The 24,878-nt window shown below is 36.7% G+C and overlaps 1 protein-coding gene across 2 annotated transcripts; it reads right to left on the bottom strand.

Moving 5' to 3' along the window:
* Positions 1-653: 653 nt before the first annotated feature.
* On the bottom strand, positions 654-21,305 carry LOC122295411 (egalitarian protein homolog). Of its 2 annotated transcripts, none has more exons than XM_043104419.1 (10): positions 21,149-21,305; positions 13,965-14,140; positions 6,754-6,885; positions 6,609-6,659; positions 4,591-4,704; positions 4,409-4,468; positions 2,263-2,479; positions 1,589-1,718; positions 1,465-1,507; positions 654-1,042 (listed from the first exon to the last, which is right to left on the bottom strand). In XM_043104419.1, the coding sequence occupies exons 1-10, from the start codon at positions 21,201-21,203 to the stop codon at positions 968-970; spliced, it is 1,053 nt and encodes a 350-aa protein (XP_042960353.1). In that variant the 5' UTR covers positions 21,204-21,305; the 3' UTR covers positions 654-967. The 2 variants fall into 2 exon arrangements, with proteins under 2 accessions (XP_042960353.1, XP_042960354.1); XM_043104420.1 differs by having other exon boundaries at positions 4,409-4,455; positions 4,608-4,704.
* Between the last annotated feature and the right edge of the window lie 3,573 nt (positions 21,306-24,878).

Below are 24,878 nucleotides of genomic sequence, written 5' to 3'. Positions count from 1 at the left end.
GGTAAGTCATCACATATCAATAGGTCTTGTCTTTTTTGTTTTCTTCCATGTCCCATTTAGATCTCCCTATTTATTTCAGAGCATAACAACGAAGGACGTCACTGATTGTGTCCAAATTAAGCATGACTAACAAAGCTGGAATTACCCGCCTGGGTAGGGGCTATACTTCCCCACACCCCACCCCCCCGAGGTGGACCGCCCATCCGCTCTGCCCCCTGCTCAGTCATTGTAATACCCCTGGCCCATTGGGCCTAAAAACTATTTCTGAATTCAAAAAAATATTTTTGGACCCAAATTATCACAATTTAAAATGTAAAATAACATTTGTAAATATATATACATATTTTAAAACCTAATGACAGATTTTAAATTTGCTAGAATATATACAATTTATTTATATAAATATGTATGAACAAATATTTATTTATATAAATATATGTCCTAGCGGGGCAGGAGGCAAGGCAGGATTCCGCTGGGGTCATCCCTCCCCCTGCCCAAGCTGGGATTTCTCCCTACAGGGCGGGGTAGCGGGGTGTGAGGGCCCTGCTGCCCACACCCCTAACTGGAATGGCCTCAAGGAGTCGGACCCACCTGATTTCCTCCAACTCTACTCCACTTATATTATAGCCTTTAAATTAAAGTGAACTGGGAACTGTTTCAACACCTTGGTCCAACATTCTAATTTATGCATTATTTGTGTGTTAATGGTCGGTCCCAGGACTTCCGACCATTGCGTTTGAGTTAGTTTGGCCCCCTACTTACAACACAATGGCTGGTATTGAGTTAGATGGAGCAGCTCCTCAACCGAGTACAAGAACCATTTTCCCAGACACTAAAACAACCCCCCCCCCCCCCTTTTTCTCTTTTTCCAACCCCCAAACATTTACACAGCAGAACAGTTCAATTTCAGAATCTCTAGTTTTTGTTTTAAAGATAGTTCGAGAGAACATGACATGCATTTCATCTTTTACGGGTCCAACATTCTTCCCCTTAACATAGCTTCTGCTTTCCTCACCTGCTGCACTGGTCCTATGATGAATGCCTACACATGGAAAACCACAACATATCAGATATTCAAATGGAGGTAAGTTCACGGTTTTAATTAATGAATTACCAGCCGGCAAGATCAGGGTTCTCTACTCTCAATCTAACCAAATTAATTACGACTATGCATTTTCCTGCACAAAAATTTCAGTTGTGCACCATGTTCGTATCTAAATCCAGTTTTTTTAAGCAAGGAAAGACTCCTAGATTCATTGATTATTTCACACTTGAAAACTTAGAAATTCGGGAAGAACCCAAACTCATGGAAAAGTTGTTTGGGGAAAGTAAATACAATTTTGTGGGAGAGAAAAATGGAGAAGCAATCATGTTGCTCAAGATCATTGAAGATAATATAAGAAACTTAACGATGAATGTGAGCAAGGCACTATGTTGTTCACTATGAAGAAATGACGGACTAACCTTGTCAGGTGGGCCTTTAGCACCTCCAAAGAAAATTTCAGCACTGCAATATATGCACTTAAAGTAAAGAACAAGAAAAAAAAAATATATCTATTCTGAGAGAGAGAGTGTGTGAGAGAGATACTTGCAAGATTTCTTTATTGCCAAAATGGAAGCTCCTTTTCTCCCAATAACACGTCCCATTTTTCCAGGGGGAACATCTAGGATTGAAAGGATTTCCTCCTCAGGAGCATTGCCCTCCATCAAAACATTATCTATAAGATAAATCAGAATTGGATTAGTGATTGATTGAATATATGGCGATCATACACATTTGAGCCATAACTGGTAGCCTCATATGTATCATAACTAGATTTAGGTAGCTAACTACTAAGTTTCCCCCCATAAGTTTGGTTGTTACTATGGCCTGAACGCATAATAGAACAAATAGGGGTTGAAATGAATATATTGCTTGGTGGCAGATTCCCAACAGGATTTGTACCATTACAGGGTAGTTTTGCTAAAACATCAAAGAGGTTATTGTCTATACCATATTTCCCTATATGACTCTATGCTGGAATTATGTAGGCACATTCACCCTTGTAGATTTGATCATATAAAAACCCACCATTTTCTTGAAATTCAGGCTTATTGCATGCATCATTATATTGAGTAGCTCTATCTCATTTAAGATCTGTGAGATGGCATTATTCGAATCTAAAATCATTTCTGGAAGAAAATGAATTTTCAAAGTCGAGAAAGATCTGAACCCAACATTTATAATATGTTCTTACAATCCAAATTATAAAAAAAAAAAACCTGGAATGGGAGAAAGAGGTAGCCAATCAGCGTAATCATTATCATTGATGCAAAAACACCGGCAGTACAGAGCACCACGAACTGCAAGGTACCATAAAGATCTTTGATTCAATTTCTCCATCATTTTATGATAGATGCGGAGAAGAAAGCGGACGTCATCTGCAGCTGCACGGACCATCTGATCTGACAATGGCCTGTGGGTCCAAAACTTGGGGTCCTGCAAATGAAATAAGAGAGAATATCATTCAACAACCGACATTCATTAGAGAGCAGGTGCAATAGGAATATTGCTGCAAAGCAATTTTTTTTTTTTTTTTTTTGATAAGTAATATTGCTGCAAAGCAAATTACGAGCTTATGCACTGAATTCTATTAAGCCATCCCCAGAAAATGAACTTCTTCTAAATGTTACTATCTAAAAAATAATAATTCTTAATGTTCTTTTTTTCACTTCGTTTGGGCCAGAACCACATGTCTATATCAGCAATGCTTATGTGGCCACCACTATAAAGTGATATCTACTGCTGTCTAGCCATGATATTATAGTTCCTTTTTTCCAAGTGTAAAAGATCAAATCTTCGATGAAAACTTATTAGTGTCTTATATTTCCTGCAGTGAGATGTTTTATACTAATAAGAACGCATATATTTTAATAAAACTCTTCTTGGAAAGTAGCTTTGGAGATATCAATTAGAGAGGGATGTGTTATGGAAAAATATTATTGATGTTAAATATGGGATAGCACGGGGGTGTTGGCGTTCTAATGAAGTTAGAAGTGTGTATGGTGTGGGCTTGTGAAAGTACCTACAGAATGGTTGGGGGGATTTTGCTAAACATGTTTCCTTTAAGGTTGGAGGGGGGGAGAAAGGATTTGCTTTTGGCATGATCTTTGGTGTGGGGAATTGACTCTCAAGAATGCTTTTCCTTCCCTATTTAGAATGGCAAGAGACAAGGATGCCACTGTTGCTAATTCTGTATCTTTTTCCAATGATATTCCCCAATGGAATGTGAGATTTTTTAGAGATGTTTATGATTGGGAAGTGCCGATTATTACTGATTTTTTCAGTCGACCGTATGACATTAAAATGGTGCGGGGAGGAGAGGACAAAATCACGCTGGAAATTCATTTCTGTGTCAGCTCTTACTATAAAGTGCTGTCATGTCATTGTGCCAATCAATTTCCCTGAAAGTGTATTTGGAAATCCAAGGTTCCAACCAAAGTTGCTTTTTTCTGCTGGTTGGTGTCACTTGGGAAGATTCTAACAACGGATAATTTGAGGAAGCGAGGTATAATATGCCTGGACTGATGTTTTTTGTGCAAGAAAGATGGGGAGTCGATTGATCATTTGTTTCTGCATTGTGAGGTCGCAGTCTTTTTGCGATGAGATTCTCAGCAGGTCAGGTATTGCTTGGGTGATGCCCAAGAGAGTGGTGGATCTTTTGGCTTGTTGGAAAGGATCCATGGGCAGCCATCACATTGCTGACATTTGGAAGATGGTACCTCTATGTCTAATGTGGTATTTGTGGCTAGAAAGGAATGGACGCTGTTTTGATGACAGAGTTCGCTCATTGGGAGAATTTAGAGAGTTTTTCTTTCGAACTCTTTGTTTTTGGGCAAAAACTCTTGTACTTAATGGGGATTCTTTATATGTTTCCTTTTTAGACTTTGCTAGTTCCTAGTTTCATAGCTTGTACTTAGGTGTTTCAACTTGTATACTTCCTGTGTACTTGGGCTATGCCTATCTACTTGCATTGATAAATATCTTATTACTTACAAAAAAAAGAACGCATAGTCTTATAATTTTGTTAATTTTGTAGAATCAAAACTAAGCAGTTGTTGCATGTTTGACCAACAATCCATATGATTGCGTGTTAATTATATTTCAGATGGCCAAACTAAAAAAAAAAAAAAAAAATTGACATACAGTCTTTAATTCTTTTTAACTCACAACCCTCGTATTTAGTTACCACTGTAGGGTAACAACACATGTAGTCTTTAACAAAAGTAGATTTCCCATCAATCACTTTATGTTCAATCAAATACTCAATAAAAAAAATTTAATAATCATAAACAACCAAAAAATCAAAACTAAAACATAGCACAAAGAAAAAGGTCTTTCAACAACAGTAAAATGTTTAAAACTAACCTGCCGAAGGAGGACACGAACTTCTTCCTTCTCGAGATAAGATATGCCTACATCCAAACACTGAAAGTGAAAACCAACATGAAGGAATAGTCCAAATTCAGTTGTAGAAAGCCCCGCATCAAATAAAAAAAAACGCATAAGAAGCTCATTGACCAAAAGAATAAATAAATCCAAATTGATACCACGACATATATAATACCACAATAACGTGGATCTGCAAGGAGGCCAACAAATGATATGTAGTCAGCTGTTGATCTTGGTCGGTCTTCTTGCTCTTCTATCAATGAATAAGCAATCTGAAAACCAAAACAAAAGAACAAGAACATGAAAAGGGGCAATATCAATGTACTTTACAGTACATCAACACCTCTAAACTAAAATTTATTTTAGTTCTAAAAGTTTAACCATCCTGAAAACATGGGAAAAGGTACTTTAAGTATGAATATAATTATTTTATAAGTACTAAGTGTGAATTATGCCCACACTAAGTTGACTTTATGGCCAACACACATGCTCGATCAACTAGTGATCTCATAGAAGTTTTATAGGAACACATTTAACGATGGTGTTGTGGTTATTCCCTATGGATTCAACATTGCAGCAGTTACTGAATTGTAATAATCAAAGGAAAAGCCCAACCCACTTCTAAGTCTATACTCCTAAAGGACTAGTCAAGATTATAACTGGAGTCCCTTTGAATCATTATAAACTGCAAGAACTTATTCCTCCAATACCACGTGAAATCCCATTTGCCACCATTCTATGACTTAGTGGTGTGTTACAATCTCCCCAAATCAAATCCTTAGCATCAACATCAGCTGATTCAATTCCCACATTTTTTACTAAGATACTCAATACAGGATGTTATTATGAATCATGCCATAATTGTCATTATTGTTGACAGTCAAGCTAAACCGTCTAGCTAAAGATTCCAAAAAGAAAAACAAAAGAAGCAATTTAAGTAAAAATCATGTGAACAAATAATTTTCCAAAAAAAAATAAAAAATCTATAGGAATGGTGTAATGATCCAGAGAGAGCCCAAGTCGCATTTGGGTCTACACTCCAAAAGAATTAGTTAAGGTTACAATTAGAGTTCCTTGGAATTATTATAAAGGGATAGAATTTCTCTATCCCCAAGTAATGTGGGATTCCATTCACCATCTTCCTCTACTCAATTCAAGCATTACAATCTCCCCCTTAAATTCCTAGTGTCCTTGTTAAGCAATGCCATTGTAGGTGTATGATACCTCACATTGACTAACAAGTATAGGTGGTGTATGAGATCCCACATTGCTTGAGAATGAGAAGTTCTTACTCTTTATAATGATCCCAATGGGGCTCCAATTGTACCATTAACAAGTCCTTTTAGCATAGGGATTAGATGTGACTCGAGCCTCCCTTGCGGCGCTACAAGGTGGCATGGTTCAAGTCTCACACTTTTGACTGGAATTGACTCTAATACAATTTGTAATGACCAAAGGAAAGCCCAAGCCACATTTTGTATTAGAAATGGGAAAAGGTAATTTAAGTATGAATATTATTTTTTTATAAGTACTAAGTGTGAATTATGCCCACCCTAAGTTGACTTTATGGCCAACACACATGCTCAATCAACAAGTGATCTCATAGAAGTTTTATAGGTACACATTTAATGATGGTGTTGTGGTTATTCCCTATGGATTCAACATTGCAGTAGTCACCGAATTGTAACAATCAAAGGAAAAGCCCAACCCACTTCTAAGTCTATACTCCAAAAGGACTAGTCAAGATTATAATTGGAGTCCCTTTGAATCATTATAAACTGCAAGAACTTATTCCTCCAATAAGTTCTTGCATATTCTATAAGAGTACTCAATACTATGTATTACAAATGTACTCAATACTCAATACTATGTATTACAAATGGCAATGGAATGCAGATTCTATATGAGTACTCAATTGGTAGCATACTTCAGATGGTTCAAGTCATTCAGTCCTACGAATCAAACGCTGTCTAACCCAACACCTCACGCGTGCCAAATAAAGAGGAGAAAAACTTAAAAGACAATATGAAATCACATAAAATATAAGTACAATGGTTATTGGCTTTTCTCTGAAAAATTAACACAAAAAGATTATTGGCTTTTCACCTTACAAGAAAGCATCTATAAGGAAATGCCAGCATTTAAATGAGCTTTCGTGTTGAATAAAGATACTTACCTGGGTATCCAAAACATTGTTCAGCGTGATGCCAAACTGAAAATATAGTGCCTACAGAATAAAAATAAATTCAAGAATGGCAAGAGCATGTCATAATAGAGTTGATGCAAGCTGACATGCAGAACCAAATAAATCGATTAGAGACCTCACTATCTCGTTTGCAATCATGGACAACTTTTGTGATGTAAGCAGACTCAAGTGCAGGCTTACAGGCTCTCATAAGCATCTCTCCACCCTGAATAGCATCAACCAGATATATAGCATCTGGAAGTGCAAGCTGCATAAACGTAAAACTTCTTATAATTAACAAACAAGATATCAAGATATTCTAATTTTTTTTATAAGTAATAAGAGATTTTATTCCCAAGAATAGGCATAAGCCCAAGTACACAGAATGTATAGAAACGAAATACCTACTACTTTCTAATACCAAAAGGAAATCTATTAACAAATTCTGGAAATTATCAACCATTACAAAAGTTTTACCCCACAAACTCAAAGAACTCAAGAAAAAATCCCTAAGGTCTCCTAGTGAACATTCTTTGTCTTCGAAGCATCTCCCATTCCTTTCAAGCCATAGACACCACATGGGACAAGAATGAATCATCTTCCAAATATCAACAGCATTCTTGCTACCCTTCCACCCTACCAATAAATCCACCACTTCCCTAGGCATTACCCTAGACCCAACTGAAAAACGCCACCTTAGTAGGAACCTTCACTCTCCAAATGGTTTTCCAAGGGAAAGCACAACTAGAATGACAAGTCAGCGGCTTATAAAAAGAACTAACAGAAAACCTGGACTCTCCAGCATGGTCCCACAGTAAACTGTCCTCTCTTCCCTGCATCACTTTTGAATTATAAATTCTTCCCAAAAAATCAGAAACATCATTCACTTCCCAGTCATTTACCTCTGATAAAATCAACATTCCACAGAATATTATTATCTGTATGTTGGAAATAATCTGCCACAGCAGCTTTGATCCCTTGCAATCCTAAAAAGAGTGGGAAAATCAGATTTGAGAGCTGATTCCCCACACAAAATATCATGCCAAAAAAGAATCCTCTTCCTTTTCCGCACCTTAAATGTAATATGTTTCGAAAACTCCCCCCAACCTTTCCTAAGGAACTTCTATAAACTCACCCCATATGCTCCTCTAACTTCACTAGAACACAAATCCCCCCACCCACTCCCATATTTTACAGCAACAACATTCTTCCATTAAGTATCTCTCTCTAAATGATATCTCCAAAGCCATTTCCCAAGAAGTGCTTTGTTAAACATCCTCAAATTTCTCACCCCCAATCCTCCACAAGAAATTGGTTGACAAATCTTGTTCCAACTAACCAAATGAAACTTTTTCTCCTCTCCTATACCTCCCCATGAGAAATTTCGATAAATTTTCTCAATTCTTTTTGCAACCCCTGCTGACAAAGGGAAAAGTGAAAGAAAATACGTGGGAAAAGATCAAACAGCGTACTCTTTGCCAAAGTAATTCGTCCCCCCTTTAGACAAGAATAACTTTTTCCTTCCAGCCAACCTTCTCTCGATCTTCTCAATCACCCCTTCCCATATGGAAACAGATTTGTGAGAGGCACCCAACGGAAGACCAAGATACTTCAACGGCAACGAAGAAATCTTACACTCCAACATATTAGCCAAATCTGAAATATTGACTACTGCAACCACTGGAACAATTTCAGACTTGTTAAGATTAATCCTTAGACCTGAGACAGCTTCAAAACATAACAACAATGCTCTCAAAGATCGAAGATGTTCTTGATTAGGCTCACAGAAAATTAAAGTGACATCGGCGAAGAGAAGATGAGATAATTTAATGCTATTCCGCTCCTCATTTCCCACCTCAAAACCCGACAAGAACCTTCCCTCTACCGCCACTTCAATCATTTTACTCAACACATCCATAACAAGAACAAAAAGAAAGGGAGATAGCAGAACTCCTTGTCTCAAACCACAAGAGCTATTAAAAAATCCAACCGGGGTACCATTCACCAAAATAGAAAATCGCAGAGTCAAAATGCAATGCTTGATCCACATACACCATCTCTCTCCAAAACCATACCTCCCAAGTAAGTAAAAAATGAAATCCCAACAAACATGGTCATATGTCTTTTCCATGTCCAATTTGATCAAAATTTCAGATTCATTTAATCTAATTCTGCTATCCACAAATTCATTAGCAACTAAGATCAAATCAAGAATTTGTCTCCCCCTTACAAAAGCATTTTGAGATTTCGAAATAATTCATACGATTAGCTAACATCTTAGAAATGATCTTATATACCCCATTCACCAAACGAATAGGCCGAAAATCCCGCATCTCCACAGCCCCTGCTAGGGGAGAGCACGGTCCAGTGCGGGTGATGGACCGAGGTCCATCATTATCCCGAACCGGTATCGGTTCGGTCCAACCCTTTTTTTAAAAAATTGATTAATAAACAAAATTATTTAAAATACTAAATTAAAATTAAGTGACTTATTAAATGAGAATTACATAATAAATTGTACAATTATTAATATATACTAATACTATATATTATAGTTATACATTAAAGAATATAATAATACATTGATCTAAATATATATAGTTATAGACTTAGTACCAATACTATAACTAATAACTATACTAGTAGTATTACTAGTATTACTATATGTTAGTGATAAATTGGTAATACTATATTAAATAATACTCTATGTAGTATGTAGATATAGTGATTTAACACTAACATATTAAGTTAACTAAACTAATACTATTATAAATTTATACATATACTATAATTTCTACCATAACTCTTATAATATGTTAATATATTAATATATACCAGTACTATATATTATAGTTATACATTAAAAAATATAATACTTATGTAATATTGTGATATATATAATTAATTTATACAATTATTTATATAAATAATATATAAAAAAAATTTTCTTAATTTTTCATTTGGTCTGGTCCAGTCCGGGGTGAAAAATTCCTGGACCACGGACCGGACCGAATGAATTCGGTCCTCCCATTTTTGGACCGGACCAATTCAGTCCGGTCCAAAGATGGCCGGTCCGGTCGGTTCATCCAGTCCATACTGGCCGATGCTCTCCCCTAGCCCCTACCTTCTTGTGAATAAGAGCAATAAATGTTAGCATTGAAGCTTTCCTCAAATTTCATAAATGTATAAAATCCAAGAAAAACCTTCATAATATCATCCCGCACTATTCCCAACCAGCTTGAAAGAAAGCCATTGAGAAACCATCCAGTCCCGGAGCCTTATCCCTTGCCATTCCTCTAACCACATCAATAACTTCATCCTCTTCAAAAGCTCTCTCTAACCAATCTGCACTAATCTGGTCAATGGAGTCAAAAAACAGTCCATCAAGCTTTGGTCTCCACGAGTATTCTTCCCTAAACAACTTCTCATAAAAATTCACAATGTGATCCTTAATGAACTCCTGATCTAAAAGGACGTTATCACCATCATGAATAGCCTCAATCGCATTATTTCTTCTATGAAAGTTCGCCATGCGATGAAAAAATTTTGAACACTTGTCACCTTCCTTCGGCTAAAGGACCCGAGATTTTTGCCTCCATGAGATTTTCTCCATTAAAGTAATCTTTTCTAATTCATCCACCACCGCTTTTTTTCTCTCCAAATCCTCACCAGATAAATTCCCCATCAGCTCCCTTTCCTCCAAACTCAGCAACTGTTGCAACAAAAGTTTCCTTTTATTTTCCGTATTCCCAAACTCCTCCACATTCCAAGATTTTTAAATATTTAAGTTTACTAGCCAGCACAAACCTCAGGGTACCAGAAAAAGAGTACGAAGACCTCCATGACCTCACCCCATCCACAAAACCTTCATCCTCCAACCACATATTCTCAAATTTAAAGTACCTATGCCCGCTCACAATGCCAGACATTCCAACATTATAGGATAATGGTCAGAACATATTCTCGATAACCTTTGGCTCAAATCAGAAAAACGAACCGAAACCAGAAACCTGTGCAGCCTAGACCATGCTCTTCCACCAGACCACATAAAATCCCCACCAACCATTGGTAAATCGATCAAATCAATCTCAAAAATAAGATCTGAAAAAGTATTTATGGCCTGAGAGAAATAATTATCCCCCACTCGCTCACTAGGAAACGTTGTAATGTTGAAATCCCCAACAAAGCACCAGGGAACATCCCAACAGCAGCTAACTCCTGCCATGTCCTCCCATAACATCCTCCTAACATTATCCACATTAGGACCGTAAATCCCCCCAAAAGCCCATTCATATCCATCATCCAGACTCTTGAATCGACAAGCCACCATAAATTCTCCCACATAATAATCTATCATCTCCACTACCCCCCCATCCCACATAACAATAATACCGCCCGAAGCCCCTTTCGAAACTAAATCAACCCATCCCACACTATGACAACTCCATAAACTGTTAATGATTGTTTAATTAACCATTTTCAGCTTAGTTTCTTGAAAACAAATAACATCGGTCCTCCACCTACGAATCAAATTCTTTACCCGAAGACGTTTTCTATAGTCGTTCAGCCCCCTCACATTCCAAGATATGATCATTGGTTTCATGGTAGACTATAGACAGCCCTCTCCTTGCCTTTATCTCTAAAGGCACTTCCACCCTTTGAGTTATAATTTATAGAACACGATAATCTCTTCAATTCTCTATCCTTCTTAGCAGCAGATCTAGCCAAAAGAGGTTGACCAGCCTCTATAGCTATTAAAAGTGCTCTAAACTGTTCCTCAAAGCCGACACAAGAGATTCCCACACATTCCTTAATTTCATCCATGTTCCTCAACACCCAATCAGATGAATTATTAGGCCAAACAATTTCAGGGTGGATAGAACTCAACAGATCAGGATCCAAGTCATTGTCAGAATCCCTCAACTACCCTGACTCACTTACCTCAGCTTCCTCCTCCCCAACAAAAACCATCTGCATCTCAGCATTGAACATTTGGGTACAAGGGACCCCAGAAGCATACTCCACGATAGACCCCAGAGACATTACAACTCAGATCCACTTCTCCCGTTACATCCTCCACTTCCACCCCCTCAGACACCAGCTCAAAACCTCCAGAACACAACTCAATAGAATCCAAAGGCTGCTGAGAAGAAAATCTCCCATCGTCGAGGAGAAACTCCCCTCAAAACCTCGGGCTGAGATGAAATCGACAATCCCCCCCTATGCCGGAGTTCAACTCACCACCAGTGAACCCCCAAAAAATTCAACAACCATCATCGGCCCTTTTTGTGTTGAACTCTCCCCCATCTGAGCTGTCAAGGGTTTGATCTGTGCCTTCTCAGATTTCCGATTCTCAAATCATTATAAATGGAGATTCGCCATTGGTTGAGCCATCGTCAGAACACCACTCGACGACTCACCTACCACTGTCAACCCAGTCTGTGACGTCGAAGTACCAAACGGAGCCACCGAGCCCTTGGGCTGGGCCTCCTCACCACTTGGGCTGTTGGGATTTCTTTTCTCATGTAAAGGATTTTCACTCCATTGACCCTGTCTAATAACTAGGCCTTGATCCAGCCCATTAGCCTTCTTATCATTATAACATTTAGGCCCACTCCATTGCTTCAGCTTCCCTTTTCCCTCTTCCTTATCCACAATAGAAAGACCCAAACCCATAAACAAACCCAACCCTTCATCTACCTTCTTCAATCCTCTCCTTCCAACCTATTAACTCTGCCCTTACATGCCACAGATTCCCTTCAACTTCGCTAAGTTTTTGCAGCGCCCCTTAAGACCAACCATTCTTTCTTCCATCAATCTGCTTCCACCACAAAGCTTCATTTCTTTTGCTACCATCCAGCACCAACTCATCCTTCATGATTTTGCCATTGCCAATTACCTGTTGAGGACCAGAAACCTCCTGGCTTGGATTCATTAAAGCCGACAGGTAAAAAGTATCATGATGATGATTAACACCTTTAAAAGATAAATTCACGATAAATTAACTCTTAACCCCGATACGGCTTCAAAACACAGAAAAAGTGCTCTTAAAGCATGAAGATTGTCACAATTGGGCTCACTGAAAATTAATGTATTATCAGCAAACAATAAGTGTGAAACACTTAAACTACTCTGGTCCTCATCACCCACCACAAAGCTGAACAGAAAATTACCATCCACATCCGTCTCAATCATTCTACTCAAGGTATCCATGGTCATAACAAAAAGAAAGGAGAGATGGGATCACCTTGCCTCAAACCATGCAAGCTACTAAAGAATCCTACCGGTTCTCCATTCACCAAAATTGAAAATCTTGAAGTTGACACACAATGCTTATTTACGAACACCATTATCTCCAAAACCATATCTCCTCAACATATAAACAAGGAAATCCCAGCACACATGGTCATAAGCTTTTTCTATGTCCAATTTGATTATAATACCAGATTTCCCCATTTTAATTCTACTCTCCAAGCATGCATTAGCAATTAAAACAGAGTCTAAAATCTGTCTTCCCCTCACAAAGGCATTTTGCGATTGTAAAATAATCCTCTCCATCACCCTGCTCAAACGGTTGGCCAGCACCTTAGGAATGATTTTATACACTCCATTCACCAAACAACTAGGCCCAAAATCTCTCATCTCCACAGCCCCTACCTTTTCGGAATAAGTGCAATGAATGTCACATTAAAGCTCATCTCAAAGCTCATGTACTAATGAAATTCAGCAAACACCTTCATAATATCTTCTCTAACAATATCCCAGCATGCTTGATAAAACACCAAAGAGAACCCATCCGGAAACAAACAATTAAGATGATCTGTCATTACGCGTGCACACACACACACACAACACTAAAGAGAGGTACAAGAAAGAGTCAGGAAATGACACAAGAACAGCCACTTAAGGAAATAAAAAAATGGTAGGAAACTAAAGAAAAAAGGTAGCTTTCTACACACACTAAGCTTCTAATTTAGCATGGAACTACAGTGTACAATAAGTTAAGTCAGAATGTTTGACACCAATGAAAACATATTCTTTAGCCCCGAGTCCCTGACTCACTTTCCATGTGGGTAAATCAGAGTAGACACAGATTCAGCTTCATTCATTTAAGCAGACTCTCAGCTATGAGAGTACATGGGCACATGTCAGCAGGTTTCCCCTGATATGTTATCTTATATAGGAAAATTTTGGTGCATATCTTTAGTAAAAGAAACTGTTAAACTACCCAAAAGAAAACCTTACCAACCTTTATAATTATCAGTATTATTCCATGCATGCACATATAATTTGATATATAGGTAAAACAGTAAGTCTAGGTTTAATTTAAAAATATATTAAGTTTACCTGCATGATACAGAGAGTTCCATGGCGACATAGGTTAACCCCCTCACAATCAAAACCAATGACTAATTGACTTTCAGGCGATGGCTCCAAAAACGCAGTGGGAAGTTGAGAAGCATGGGTCACAATATGGATAGGAACCAATTTTAAGTGGGCTTCATCATCCAGTGGCTTTTCACCTAAAATATACAAAGTACCAGAATTAACATCCTCACTACTGAGATCACACACATGCATACAAAAATGTGTACAAGTCATGTAATTGAAAAAGTGTATGAGCTGTTATTATCAAAAAATAAAAAAAGGTGTATGAGCTAATTCAGTTCAACATTGAAATATACTTTAAGATCCAAGTACACTTAGCACTAGATGAGGTGTACATACAAACACAGCAATAAGAAACAAAGAAACATAACTACAACACCATACAGAATTATGCAAGAATTTCAGAAAGCAAATTTTGAAAATCCATGAGAAAATAACAATAAAAAAAGGAGGCAAAATGAAAAGAATTCCAGAATTTTAAGGGTATATAAGCTAAGGGCACGGCACATATTTGTCAATTAACAGGTTTTTTTTTTTTTTTTTTTTTTTAAATGTTGGGGAACCTCTCCAAGTCAAGGCCCTTCGGACCCACCCCTACAGAGTAAACCCCTACAGGAAAATTAAGTAAATGATTGACTGAAGTATCAAATCATCAAGAAAATAATCCATCAAATCAAAGGCTCCAACCACAAAAAAGAAACTGATCACTGATGTTAGGAGCTTAGGGTGGCAGAAGGAAATGGAAAATTTAATAAAAGTGTAGAACAACTTCATTTTGTAAGCCTGAAACGGCATAGCTTTAATATTCATGTTAAACGGCATAGTTTTCATTTAGTATTGAAAAACTGCATTTAGATAATGCATTGCAGTGGGTAGCGGGTCATTTTAGTCTTTTAAGTAAAAGTTTGTTAGGGGCATACAAGTACTAAGGCAGAGGAGAAAGGGGAGGGGATTCATTCAGTAAATTTGTTAGACCTTGTGGTTTCTTCAAAAGGAATTGGGTAGGGGTGGTAATATATGACACAAGTCACACAACCCATTAACTCAACACGAACATGACACGATAAAACCGGGTTTGCATTTAGCCTTATCGGGTTCGGATTAAAACGGATTGACCCGTTAAGGCACGATTGTTTAACGGGTCTAATAGGTCAATCCGTTATGACCCGTTAAGAAAATGAAAATTACACTTCTACCCTTCTATCTAAAAACATAAAAAAGAAAAACCCTAAGTGAAAAGAGACCCATCCTGCGCCGCACACTCCCTTGCCTTACTCCTCTTCCAGATCTATCTTCATTTTAATTTTCTTCATTTTTCCTCTTCCTGTCTTCATTCTTTCCCTATTTTTTGATTTTAGAAAAATCCCTAAGGGCCTAACCAAGCTAACCAACGCCGCGTGGCCACGACACCTTGACCTCGCCGCTCAGCCGCTGCCGCTTAGCCATCTCACAGTCACAACATCGCAGCCTCCACTTCCAGGCCATCTTCTCTCTCTCTCTCTCTCTCTCTCTCTCTCTCTCTCTCTCTCTCTCTCTCTCTCTCTCTCTCTCTCTCTCTCTCTCTCTCTCTCTCTCTCTCTCTCTCTCTCTCTCTCTCTCTCTCTCTCACGGTATTACATACATGCTCCTTCCTTTAATCAATCTCAAAGTTTGCTTCATTCTTTTTAATTCTCTACCGTATTTAAGATGTAGTTTGTGACTTGTCCTTTATAATGCGCCATTTCTATGAAACTGAAGTAAAATAGTACAAGATTGAACTAGAAAATAGGAATTTCGATTTATTTCATTTTTTAATCTGATGTTTTTCAATTTAGCTTAATAAACAAAATACTCAAGAGTTATCCATTTTTTATTATCATTTTCTCTTCACTGAATAGGGGATATGATTTCTCGGCGAATGAAATCTTTTGTAAGGGTATGGTAATGAGATCTTGCCGTCCGAAAAAGCTTACTGACTCCCAAATGTGATTTTGGGAAAGACTATTTGAGAACAAATACTTTTCATACTACCTCTACGATTGCTAAGAAGGTTTTATAAACTTATCATTGACGGTGGCACCTATGAGAACATGGTGAGCTAGTAGCTCAAAGGTTTCATAGGAGGTGCTTGGTTTCTCTTTCAATTGGATGTAAATATTTCTATATATTGTAGCTGATGTGCTATTTGTTCTTACATCTAAATCAAAAGACTAACAAAAAGCTTTTGTGATTGGTTTGTAATCTCCCACGCATTGCAATGCTATTTGTAAACAGTGAGGACTTTGGATAAACAAAAGAATTTGGTTATGGGATAGTAGAATTACGGATAACTTGGTTATAGGAGCACAAGAAATGAATTTGAACGAGTTAACTGAAAATATAATGGAGTTGAACATCAACAAGAGCAATGAGGACACTACACCATCTTCTGAGGGTTCATAATTTGTTTAGATTTGTATGTATATCATCATATTTGGATTGTAATATTAATATTTACAATGCACTATGCACTATGCATGGTTTTGTGAGTTTGTTACTTTGTTTTATTGTTTATCATATCTGGTATTGTTGGGATTTTCATTTTAATTTCGGTATATTTATTTTTGGATTGTAATTTTGTAATTGTAGTTAGTTTTATATTTTTTATAGACATTGTGATTTTAATATTTATATAAAATTAATCAAGTCAAACGAATTAACGGGTCGTGTTCGTGTCCATTAATATAAACGGGTCATGTCATGTTGTGTTAGGGCAGGTTTGGTAGATGAGAATTTTCATCTCAAAGTCAAAATCATCATCTCATCATTACAATTTTTTCCAAATTTCCACACAAAATATAATAAACAATTCAACTTTTTCAAATCCCAAAACAATAATAATACTAAAAAATAATATTTTAAACTTTCATCTCAAACTCAAAATTCTTATCTCTACCCCCAAACATGCCCTTAACCTTTTCGTAAGATTCAGTAACGAGTTGCATCGTGTCAACCCGTTATCTTAATGGGTCGTGTTAGGGTTTAAGATTTTGACACGAAACCCTTAACGGGTTGTGTTCGGATTGACCCATTAACTATAATGCACATGCCTTGACATGATACAAACACGACCCATTCACACGATTTAACACCCGTAGAATTGGGTGGTCTCGAACTCACCCATACATATATGAATTTCAGTTTGTTCAATCACTTCATCTTTTAATCATCATCATCTTCCCAATCTCTTCATTCTCTACCATTATCCAGTGAGTTCTACTAGAGCCAAGAGAGGTTCATAACAAGTGGTATCTAAAGCCACCGATTCTCATGGCTGAGTTGAGTAATGCAGAATTACAAATTTGTTTTCAAAATTATCATCGCGCACTCTATGATGAAACATTTAGAGAGCCTAGAGAAAGGGTTCTCATAGTGAAGTCGATGGTAAAAATTTAAACATCTTGGTGGAATCCTCCTACAACATTTATTACATGAAGCTGAATATTGAATATGCTTATGGGAGAAAGATCTATCCATTGGAACAACACAAATTAAGGTACAAAGACTTACTCTTGGAACATGATGTTACGCTGTGAGAGATACGGGTATTTGAAGATGGGAATCTTTTTCTTGATATGAACATGAGTGAAGATTTGGGCTCTATCGAATTAAAGGAAGAGATGAAAGGGGCTATAGATTCAATGGGAGGAAATGGAAAATCTATAATTATAGAAGAGATCCCATTTCTTGATGGTGAAATCTCAAAGTCTTCGAAGGAACTGGTGGATTTATCTTCAGTCTCTAAGGTCGCCAACTTTGTTCATAGTAGAGAAACCTCAAAAGGCTGCTTGATGGCGGCAAATCTAGCTTTTTTGGCTTCATCATAATCACTACTTGCTTCTGACCTTATGCCATCGTCCACAGTCACAACTCAAATGGACAAATTGGGACACCAGTATGGAACCTTCGATCCAGGTGGTTCGAAGATCAATGACATGGAATCAGAGAGTGAAGATGAACCGAGACTAAAGCTATTACAGAAGTGGAATTTGTTTGATTCAGCGTTGTGCTCTTCATATATGGCCACTACTAAATTGGAAACATGAAGTGATAATGGAATAAAATAGCTCCAGAGTCTTCCAGCCCAGATGGGATTTGCTCTTGTGGATTGCCAACAAAAGTTTTAGTACATGAATCTCAAAGTTAAAACAAAAAAACAAAGACGAGTGTGATAGGTTTTTACCCGAGTATGGGACTGATTTCTACTACCGTAATTTCTTGCAGTTACATGGTTATCGCTCAAGAGTGTCAACGGCAGATGGGGTGTATGGAATTATTGCATTATTTGAATCCTTTGTGAAATCAGATGGCTCTAGTGCTTCCAAGCAGTTTGGCATAGCTTATGATGCCCTGTCCTTGAGCAATATTGATAAGCTGAAAGCGGGAGTGCAACATGCAATTAGAACTCTAGAAAGCATTATCTTCATTTTTGGGATTGTCCTCTTGGATCTTCTTAGTGTCCTCTTTTTTTATAAGCATTCTCAGTGTCCTTTACAGTGCTCTTGTAATCTTTGGTGGAGAACAATGAAAAAGTCTCATAGGTTTGCAAGTTTTAGCAGATAAGAATTTCACCCTTCAGTTGCTCGATGTATTGGCACCTCATTGACCCTTTGATAGAGGAAGAGAAAGAAATCTTGTGGGAAATCATTTGATGAATAGAACTCTGCCTTGGGAAATTCGGAGTAGCTCACTTAGACAAAGTAAAGAAGAGAGTTCTGTTTCATGTGAATCCCGGCAAGACGTAGATTCATCTTGCTACACTGCAAACATATTGGTAATTGACTCGGACAAGTGTTAATGAGTAGAGGGTGTCAATATTATGTTAGAAATATCTGCCTCAAGGGAGTGGCTTCTTGTAGTCAAGAAAGATGGATTAAGAAGATATACACAAAAGACTAAAAAAATTTTGAGGCCTTATTCTCACAACCAATTCGCACATGCTATACCGTTGAATTTGGATAATGGTTGGAAGCTAGAGTTTCCCAATCGAATGGGCTGGTTCACTTTCAAGGAATGTTCAGATCTAAAGGTTTTGGCTCCTATTGTGAAGAACTTCCCAGTGACAAGGGTTCTTGAAATATTTGACTAAGGAAATAACCATAATACTTTCTGCAGACCTGATTCATACATCTCTGTAAAAGAGAATGAGGTCTCTAGAGCCATGCGAAGGAGCACTTCAACTTACGTCACGAGGGCTGAAAAAATTCGATAACAAGTGTGTTATGTGGAATGATATTCATTGTCTTGTTTCTGAGGGTGCTTTTGATTTAATACATCTGATGACTTGGAGGATGAATCTGAATTGCAAGATTTGAAAACTGTTGATGATATTGATGACCTTAGGACGCAGGTGAGTATATTGGCAGGTGGGATGTTTGAAGAAAAAAAGGAGCACTCAATGGGAGAATTTGTTCAGAGGCTATCCCAATTTTTAGGGCCCTCTGATCATAGTAAAGAAATTAATTTGAACGGAGCCATTATAGAAGCACAAACTACAGAAGAAGTGTTGGAGGTTATTGTAGAGACAATCATGGTTGTTGGGAAAGGCTTGAGCCCCTCGCCCCTCTGTCCTTTGAACATTGCTACTGTACTTCATCATATTGCTAAGAAAATGGAGAAGATTTCAATGATGGAAACACATCGGCTGACTTTTGCCCGTCAAAGAGAGATGTCTATGCTTGTGGGCATTGCAATGACAAACTTACCAGAATGTGCAGCTCAAGGTATCTCAAATATCTCAGGGTCCTTGTCCACGATTGGAGATGCACTGCTTTACTTGTCCAAAATGGCTAGAGTTGCTGAGCTGGCTTTGACAAAGGTTGGAGAGTTTAATTCTCACAATGTTGCTAATGTTGCGGGTGCTTTTGCATCAATGCATCATTCTGCCCCTGATCTCTTTTCAGAATTGTCCAAAAGGACATCATATATAATTCAAACCTTCCAAGAGCACGACCTTGCTCAAGTCTTGCGGGCTCTTGGTTCTTTACATGAGCCTGTTAACCTTTTGCTTGAGTCATTGCATAGTGACTTCAAGGACTCTAGCCAATTTAAATGATGCTTAAGTAAAACAGCTGTAGATGGTATTGAAGAAAGCAACAGGGACAGCAATAAAGATCTTGACTCTGATCAAGTTTTAAGATCTCCCGTACTCATTTTTAATAGGCTTGATGATACTGCATTTGACAAGAGAGTTGCTCAGTACACAAGGATTGATCAGGGTAGTTCAAAGGAAGAAGTTGCTGAATGGTTGCTGCTGAATGGGAAGGAACGGAACCTTGAGTTGTATTAGTGCTCTTAACCTTGAAAACAAGGTTCTTTAACGGGGTGAGATCGTTAGGAGCTTAGCGGGGCAGAAGGAAATGGAAAATTTAATAAAAGTGTAGAACAACTTCGTTTTGTAAGCCAGAAACAGCATAGCTTTAATATTCATGTTAAACGGCATAGTTTTCATTTAGTCTTAAAACACTGCGTTTAGATAATGCATTGCAGTGGGTAGTGGGTCATTAAGTCTTTTAAGTAAAAGTTTGTTAGGAGGCATAAGAGTACTAACTACTAAGGCAGAGGAGAAAGGGGAGGGGATTCATTCTGGAAATTTGTTAAGACCTTGTGGCATCTTCAGGAGGAATTGGATGGCGTCGAACTCACCCATACGTACATGAATCTCAGTTTGTTCAATCACTTCTTCATCTTTTAATCATCATCATCTTCCCAATCTCTTCATTCTACTATTATCCAGTAAGTTCTATTAGAGACAAAAGAGGTTCATAACAGCTGATCGCTGATCCCCCGTCTGTTTGTGTAGAAAAGGAGGAAAACTAAAGAAAATCAGCTATCAGTTTGAATTAGATGTTCATTTGGGATTTAGCGAGCGGAAAACCCGTGCCATGCTTTACGTTTCCGAATTTTCCCGCCGTCCAAACAGAGCGTAAAAGGAAAAAATGTTTGTAATTTCAAAAAACTACTAGTCTACAACTATAATTTCTTTTAAAAATAAAAGATCAAATTGTGAAAACCACGCAGTTACAGTGACATTATACCTCCAGAACAATTATCCACGGAAAAAATCAAAGGAAATTAGTAAAACCTAATCGAACTAAAAAAATATTCTCAGAGAAAGAGTAAACCTGGGTCAGAAGGAAGTGGAATGCGTGCCTGATCCGACCGAGCAGAAGAGGCCATGTGATCGGATCCTCCAAGCCAATCACAGTCTTCACTCTTTTACTCTCGGGTTTTATACGGAATTCTTAAAGGTTCTTTTGGGTTTCTAGCAGGTGCGGAAGGCAACAATTTTGTATTTATTTATTTATTTATTTTTTATTTTTATTTTTTTTGGTGTTAATGGTAACATTGAGAGAAGAGGACTCCAATTCGACCATTTGAAACTAACTAATGCTAGGCAGAAATTTTAAATAGATAAGTTTTTTATGGAATATTTTTGTTAAAAAAGTAATTCTCACAAAAAAAAAAAATAGATTTGAAATTTTTATAAATAATTTTTCTTTAAAATTTATTATCAAAATTATCCTCTTGATATGGTACCATCACATAATACCACGTAATTTATTAAAAAATATATACAAAAAATATGTTTAAATCAAAAGCTTTTGAAAAACACAAAAAGAGAAATATTGAAACTCTGAGATTTTTCTACTTCTTTTGTATTTATGTTTTTAATTTCTTAATAAACCACGTTCCATCATATAATGGTGACACATAAAAAAAGTTATTTACGTTATAAGTTTAAGATGATAAAGTAGTATTATTATTTATGGAATAACCTCATGACAGGTTTTAGTGAATATACATACTGAGTATAAATGATAATATATAAATCTCACATTATTTAGTGTTTTTTTCAATTTGTAATTGATTTTAAGAAGAGAAATGCTAGGTCTTCCAATCCGATCATTTGCACCTATGGGTGCATTTATATATATATATTTTCTTAAATGTTAAGAAATGTATTAAATTATCTTTTTAGTGATAATTGGTCAGTTCTATCTGTAGACCTTCAGTCTCTGTTGAACTGCCCTTTTAAGAAACTTTAATTATAATATGAACTAGTTTTGAAAAGTAATTTTGGTTATTACAAATCAAATTAAAATCAATTTTTTGCAAAACTATTTGGATTCTGAAATCTTCTCAATTCATTTCATCTCATGTCTTCCTATCATTATAATTTTCTCAAATTTTCACATAAAATATAATAAATAATTCAATTTTTTTAAATTTTAAAATAATAATAATAATATTTTATTCAACTCGTCTAAAATCATCTCGTTTCATACTTAGTCGATATGGCTCTCAAAGGCCATTCGGGCAGGGCAATCTGCCTGCATCCGACGAGCAGACGAACGAGTGTCTACTCTTTTGAAAAAATGAGGGACAGGTGTTGAGTAGGGTACAATCCTACTCGAATATATATATTACATATATTAAATATATACATATAATATTTCACACGCACCTATGTCTTTCCTCTCATCCTCTTTTGCCGTCACCACTTGGTCTCTCTATGATGAATCTACTAGGTAGAACTCACCTTTAAAAACTGACTTGCGAGGGAATGGTGTCTAGGAGCTTATAAACCACTAACCAATCTCATACTTAGTCAATGTGGGATCATAACGTACAGCTACCACCCTCCGCAGCCGACGTCTATGGCAGTCCCAGCACTCACAAGGGCTGGCTGTGCGCTAGGTCTTTCCTAGTCCCAGATGAACATTGTTATGCCAGCATCACCCCCTGTGCTGCATGATTGCAACCGTCGCAACATGGCTCATACGTGAGGTGGCTCTAATACCATTTGTTATGAATCCACTAGGTAGAACTCACTATTGAAAACCGACTTACAAAAGAAGGGTACCAAGGGGCTTATAAACCACTAACTAATCGATGTGCGATCATAACAATCTCTCTCCTTAATCTCATCATCATTCTCAGGTCTCTTTGTCCATGCAATAACAGTGTGTGATTGCGGGCAGAAGGCCTATAGGCCAATCCCCCATCCAACAACAGAGTCAAGGCTCGGGGCCCAAACTTGGCCCCTGCTATGGGCAGGCAGCTAAGTTGAGATTTAGATCTTGTTACCTTAGAGTGACTTAAGTCAAAATTTTGATTATCACCATTTATAACGACTTCAATATAACATAGACTAATATCTTTTAGTATCAAATTATTTGTCCTAAAATTTTCTAAACTTCGACATAAATCTTTTAGATTAAGAAAGATTTAGTTCTTAATTTTCAGAGAGAGATATATACCATATAATGGTTCTCCAATACTAAGGACAAATTTGAGGAATGAGAGGATATGAGAATTTTATAAATAATAGTAAGATAGTTTGTGAATAGTATTGAGATAATTTGAGTTAAGTTATATTTGGATACTGAGATGATCTTAGATATTCTGTAAATAGTAAGAAAAAAGTAGTGAAAAAATAATGATAAAATATTAAATAGTAGTGAATAGTAGTAAAAAATAATAAAAAGAATGTGAAAAGTAATGATAAAATAATGAACTGCCCAAACAAGCCCTTAATATTTTATGAGATTTTGGGAATGAGAAAAAAAAAAGTTAAATAAAAAATATTATAAAATTAAAATATTGTTAGAATATTATTTTTTATTATTATTTTTTATTTGAAAATGTTGATTTTTTTTTTTTTTAAGTTTGAGAAAATTATAATGATTAGTTTGAAAGTATTTATCTTTGAATGATGTCTGGGAATGAGATAAAATGACATGAGATGAGATAACAATTTTTTGATGAAAACTTTCTCCTAACAAGCCCTTAGAACCTATGTTAAGTTTAAAACATCTTTGAGTAATAAGATAAGATGAGAATCTTGTAATAGTGATATGATTTGATTTAAAATGTTTTATTAGATTTTGAAAAAATGAGAGAGAAAAAGTTAAATAAATATATTATAAAGTAAAAAAATTGTTTGAATATAATTTTTTAATATAATTTTTATTTTAAAATTTAATAAATTGTATTGTATTTTGGGTTTTGTTTAAAAGTTTAAAAAAGTTATAATAATTAAATAATGATTAGATGAAAATTTTAAAAACTTGAAATTGAATAGTGCTTGTGTTAGAGTAATGTTTAAATAAGAAATTACGAGATGTTTTAAGATGAAATGAGATATTCTCAACACATCTCACTTCACGAGTATAGCCTAAGATTGTGTTGGGGTAGTGAAGTGATCTTAGATACTCACTACAAGAAAAATCACCTATTGCAGCAATTTTTATATTGTTGCAAAAAAAAAAAAAAATCTTTGCAATAAGTCACATTTGGTAATGATTTTAGAATCATCGGTTGATTTTTTACTCGAAAGTATCAAATTTTTATTTGCAGCAAAAAATATAGTATTTACAGCGATTTTGATCGTTGGTAGAAGTAAAAACACATTACAACACCCAAATAATTATCGTATTAGGTAGAGGGCGCCAAAATTCTCCCGAAATGTCCCCCCCCCCCCCGATTTTCTTTCGTTCTCCACTTCTCTCTGTTCCTCCCTTCTCCAAAATTGCACAAGCACCAGTCCAGATTACTTGCTTACTCCACCAATTTCCGTCGATTTCATCTCCATTTTCGGTCACCACCCCAAGCTTAGTTCCTCCACCCCATTTTCCTCCAACGTAAGCTACGGTCAAACCAAGCTCATATTCTCTTCCTCTCTCGCACGGTGCTCATCTTCGTATCTCTCTCTCTCTCTCTCTCTCTCTCTCTCTCTCTCTCTCTCTCTCTCACATTCGTTCTACCCTCTAACTTCAAACCCTAGAGCCGTCATAGTAGACCCTCTCTCTCTCTCCACTGTAGATTTCTTGTGGGTTTGATGCTGAACGC

Source organism: Carya illinoinensis, chromosome 15, assembly GCF_018687715.1.
Source record: "Carya illinoinensis cultivar Pawnee chromosome 15, C.illinoinensisPawnee_v1, whole genome shotgun sequence".
In the NCBI taxonomy this organism is placed as follows: Eukaryota; Viridiplantae; Streptophyta; class Magnoliopsida; order Fagales; family Juglandaceae; genus Carya; species Carya illinoinensis.
The sequence above is the reverse complement of the archived record's forward strand: the minus strand, read 5'-3'. Positions and strand labels throughout refer to the sequence as shown.

Excerpts from the sequence above, each read along its gene's own strand:
- LOC122295411 (XM_043104419.1), bottom strand. The coding sequence starts at position 21,203 with ATGGCCTCTTCTGCTCGGTCGGATCAGGCACGCATTCCACTTCCTTCT. Across the intron at positions 6,660-6,753 it reads ATTGCAAACGAGATAGTGAG|GCACTATATTTTCAGTTTGG; the intron begins GTCTCTAATCGA and ends TTTATTCTGTAG. Across the intron at positions 1,043-1,464 it reads CTAAAGGCCCACCTGACAAG|GCATTCATCATAGGACCAGT; the intron begins GTTAGTCCGTCA and ends TTCCATGTGTAG.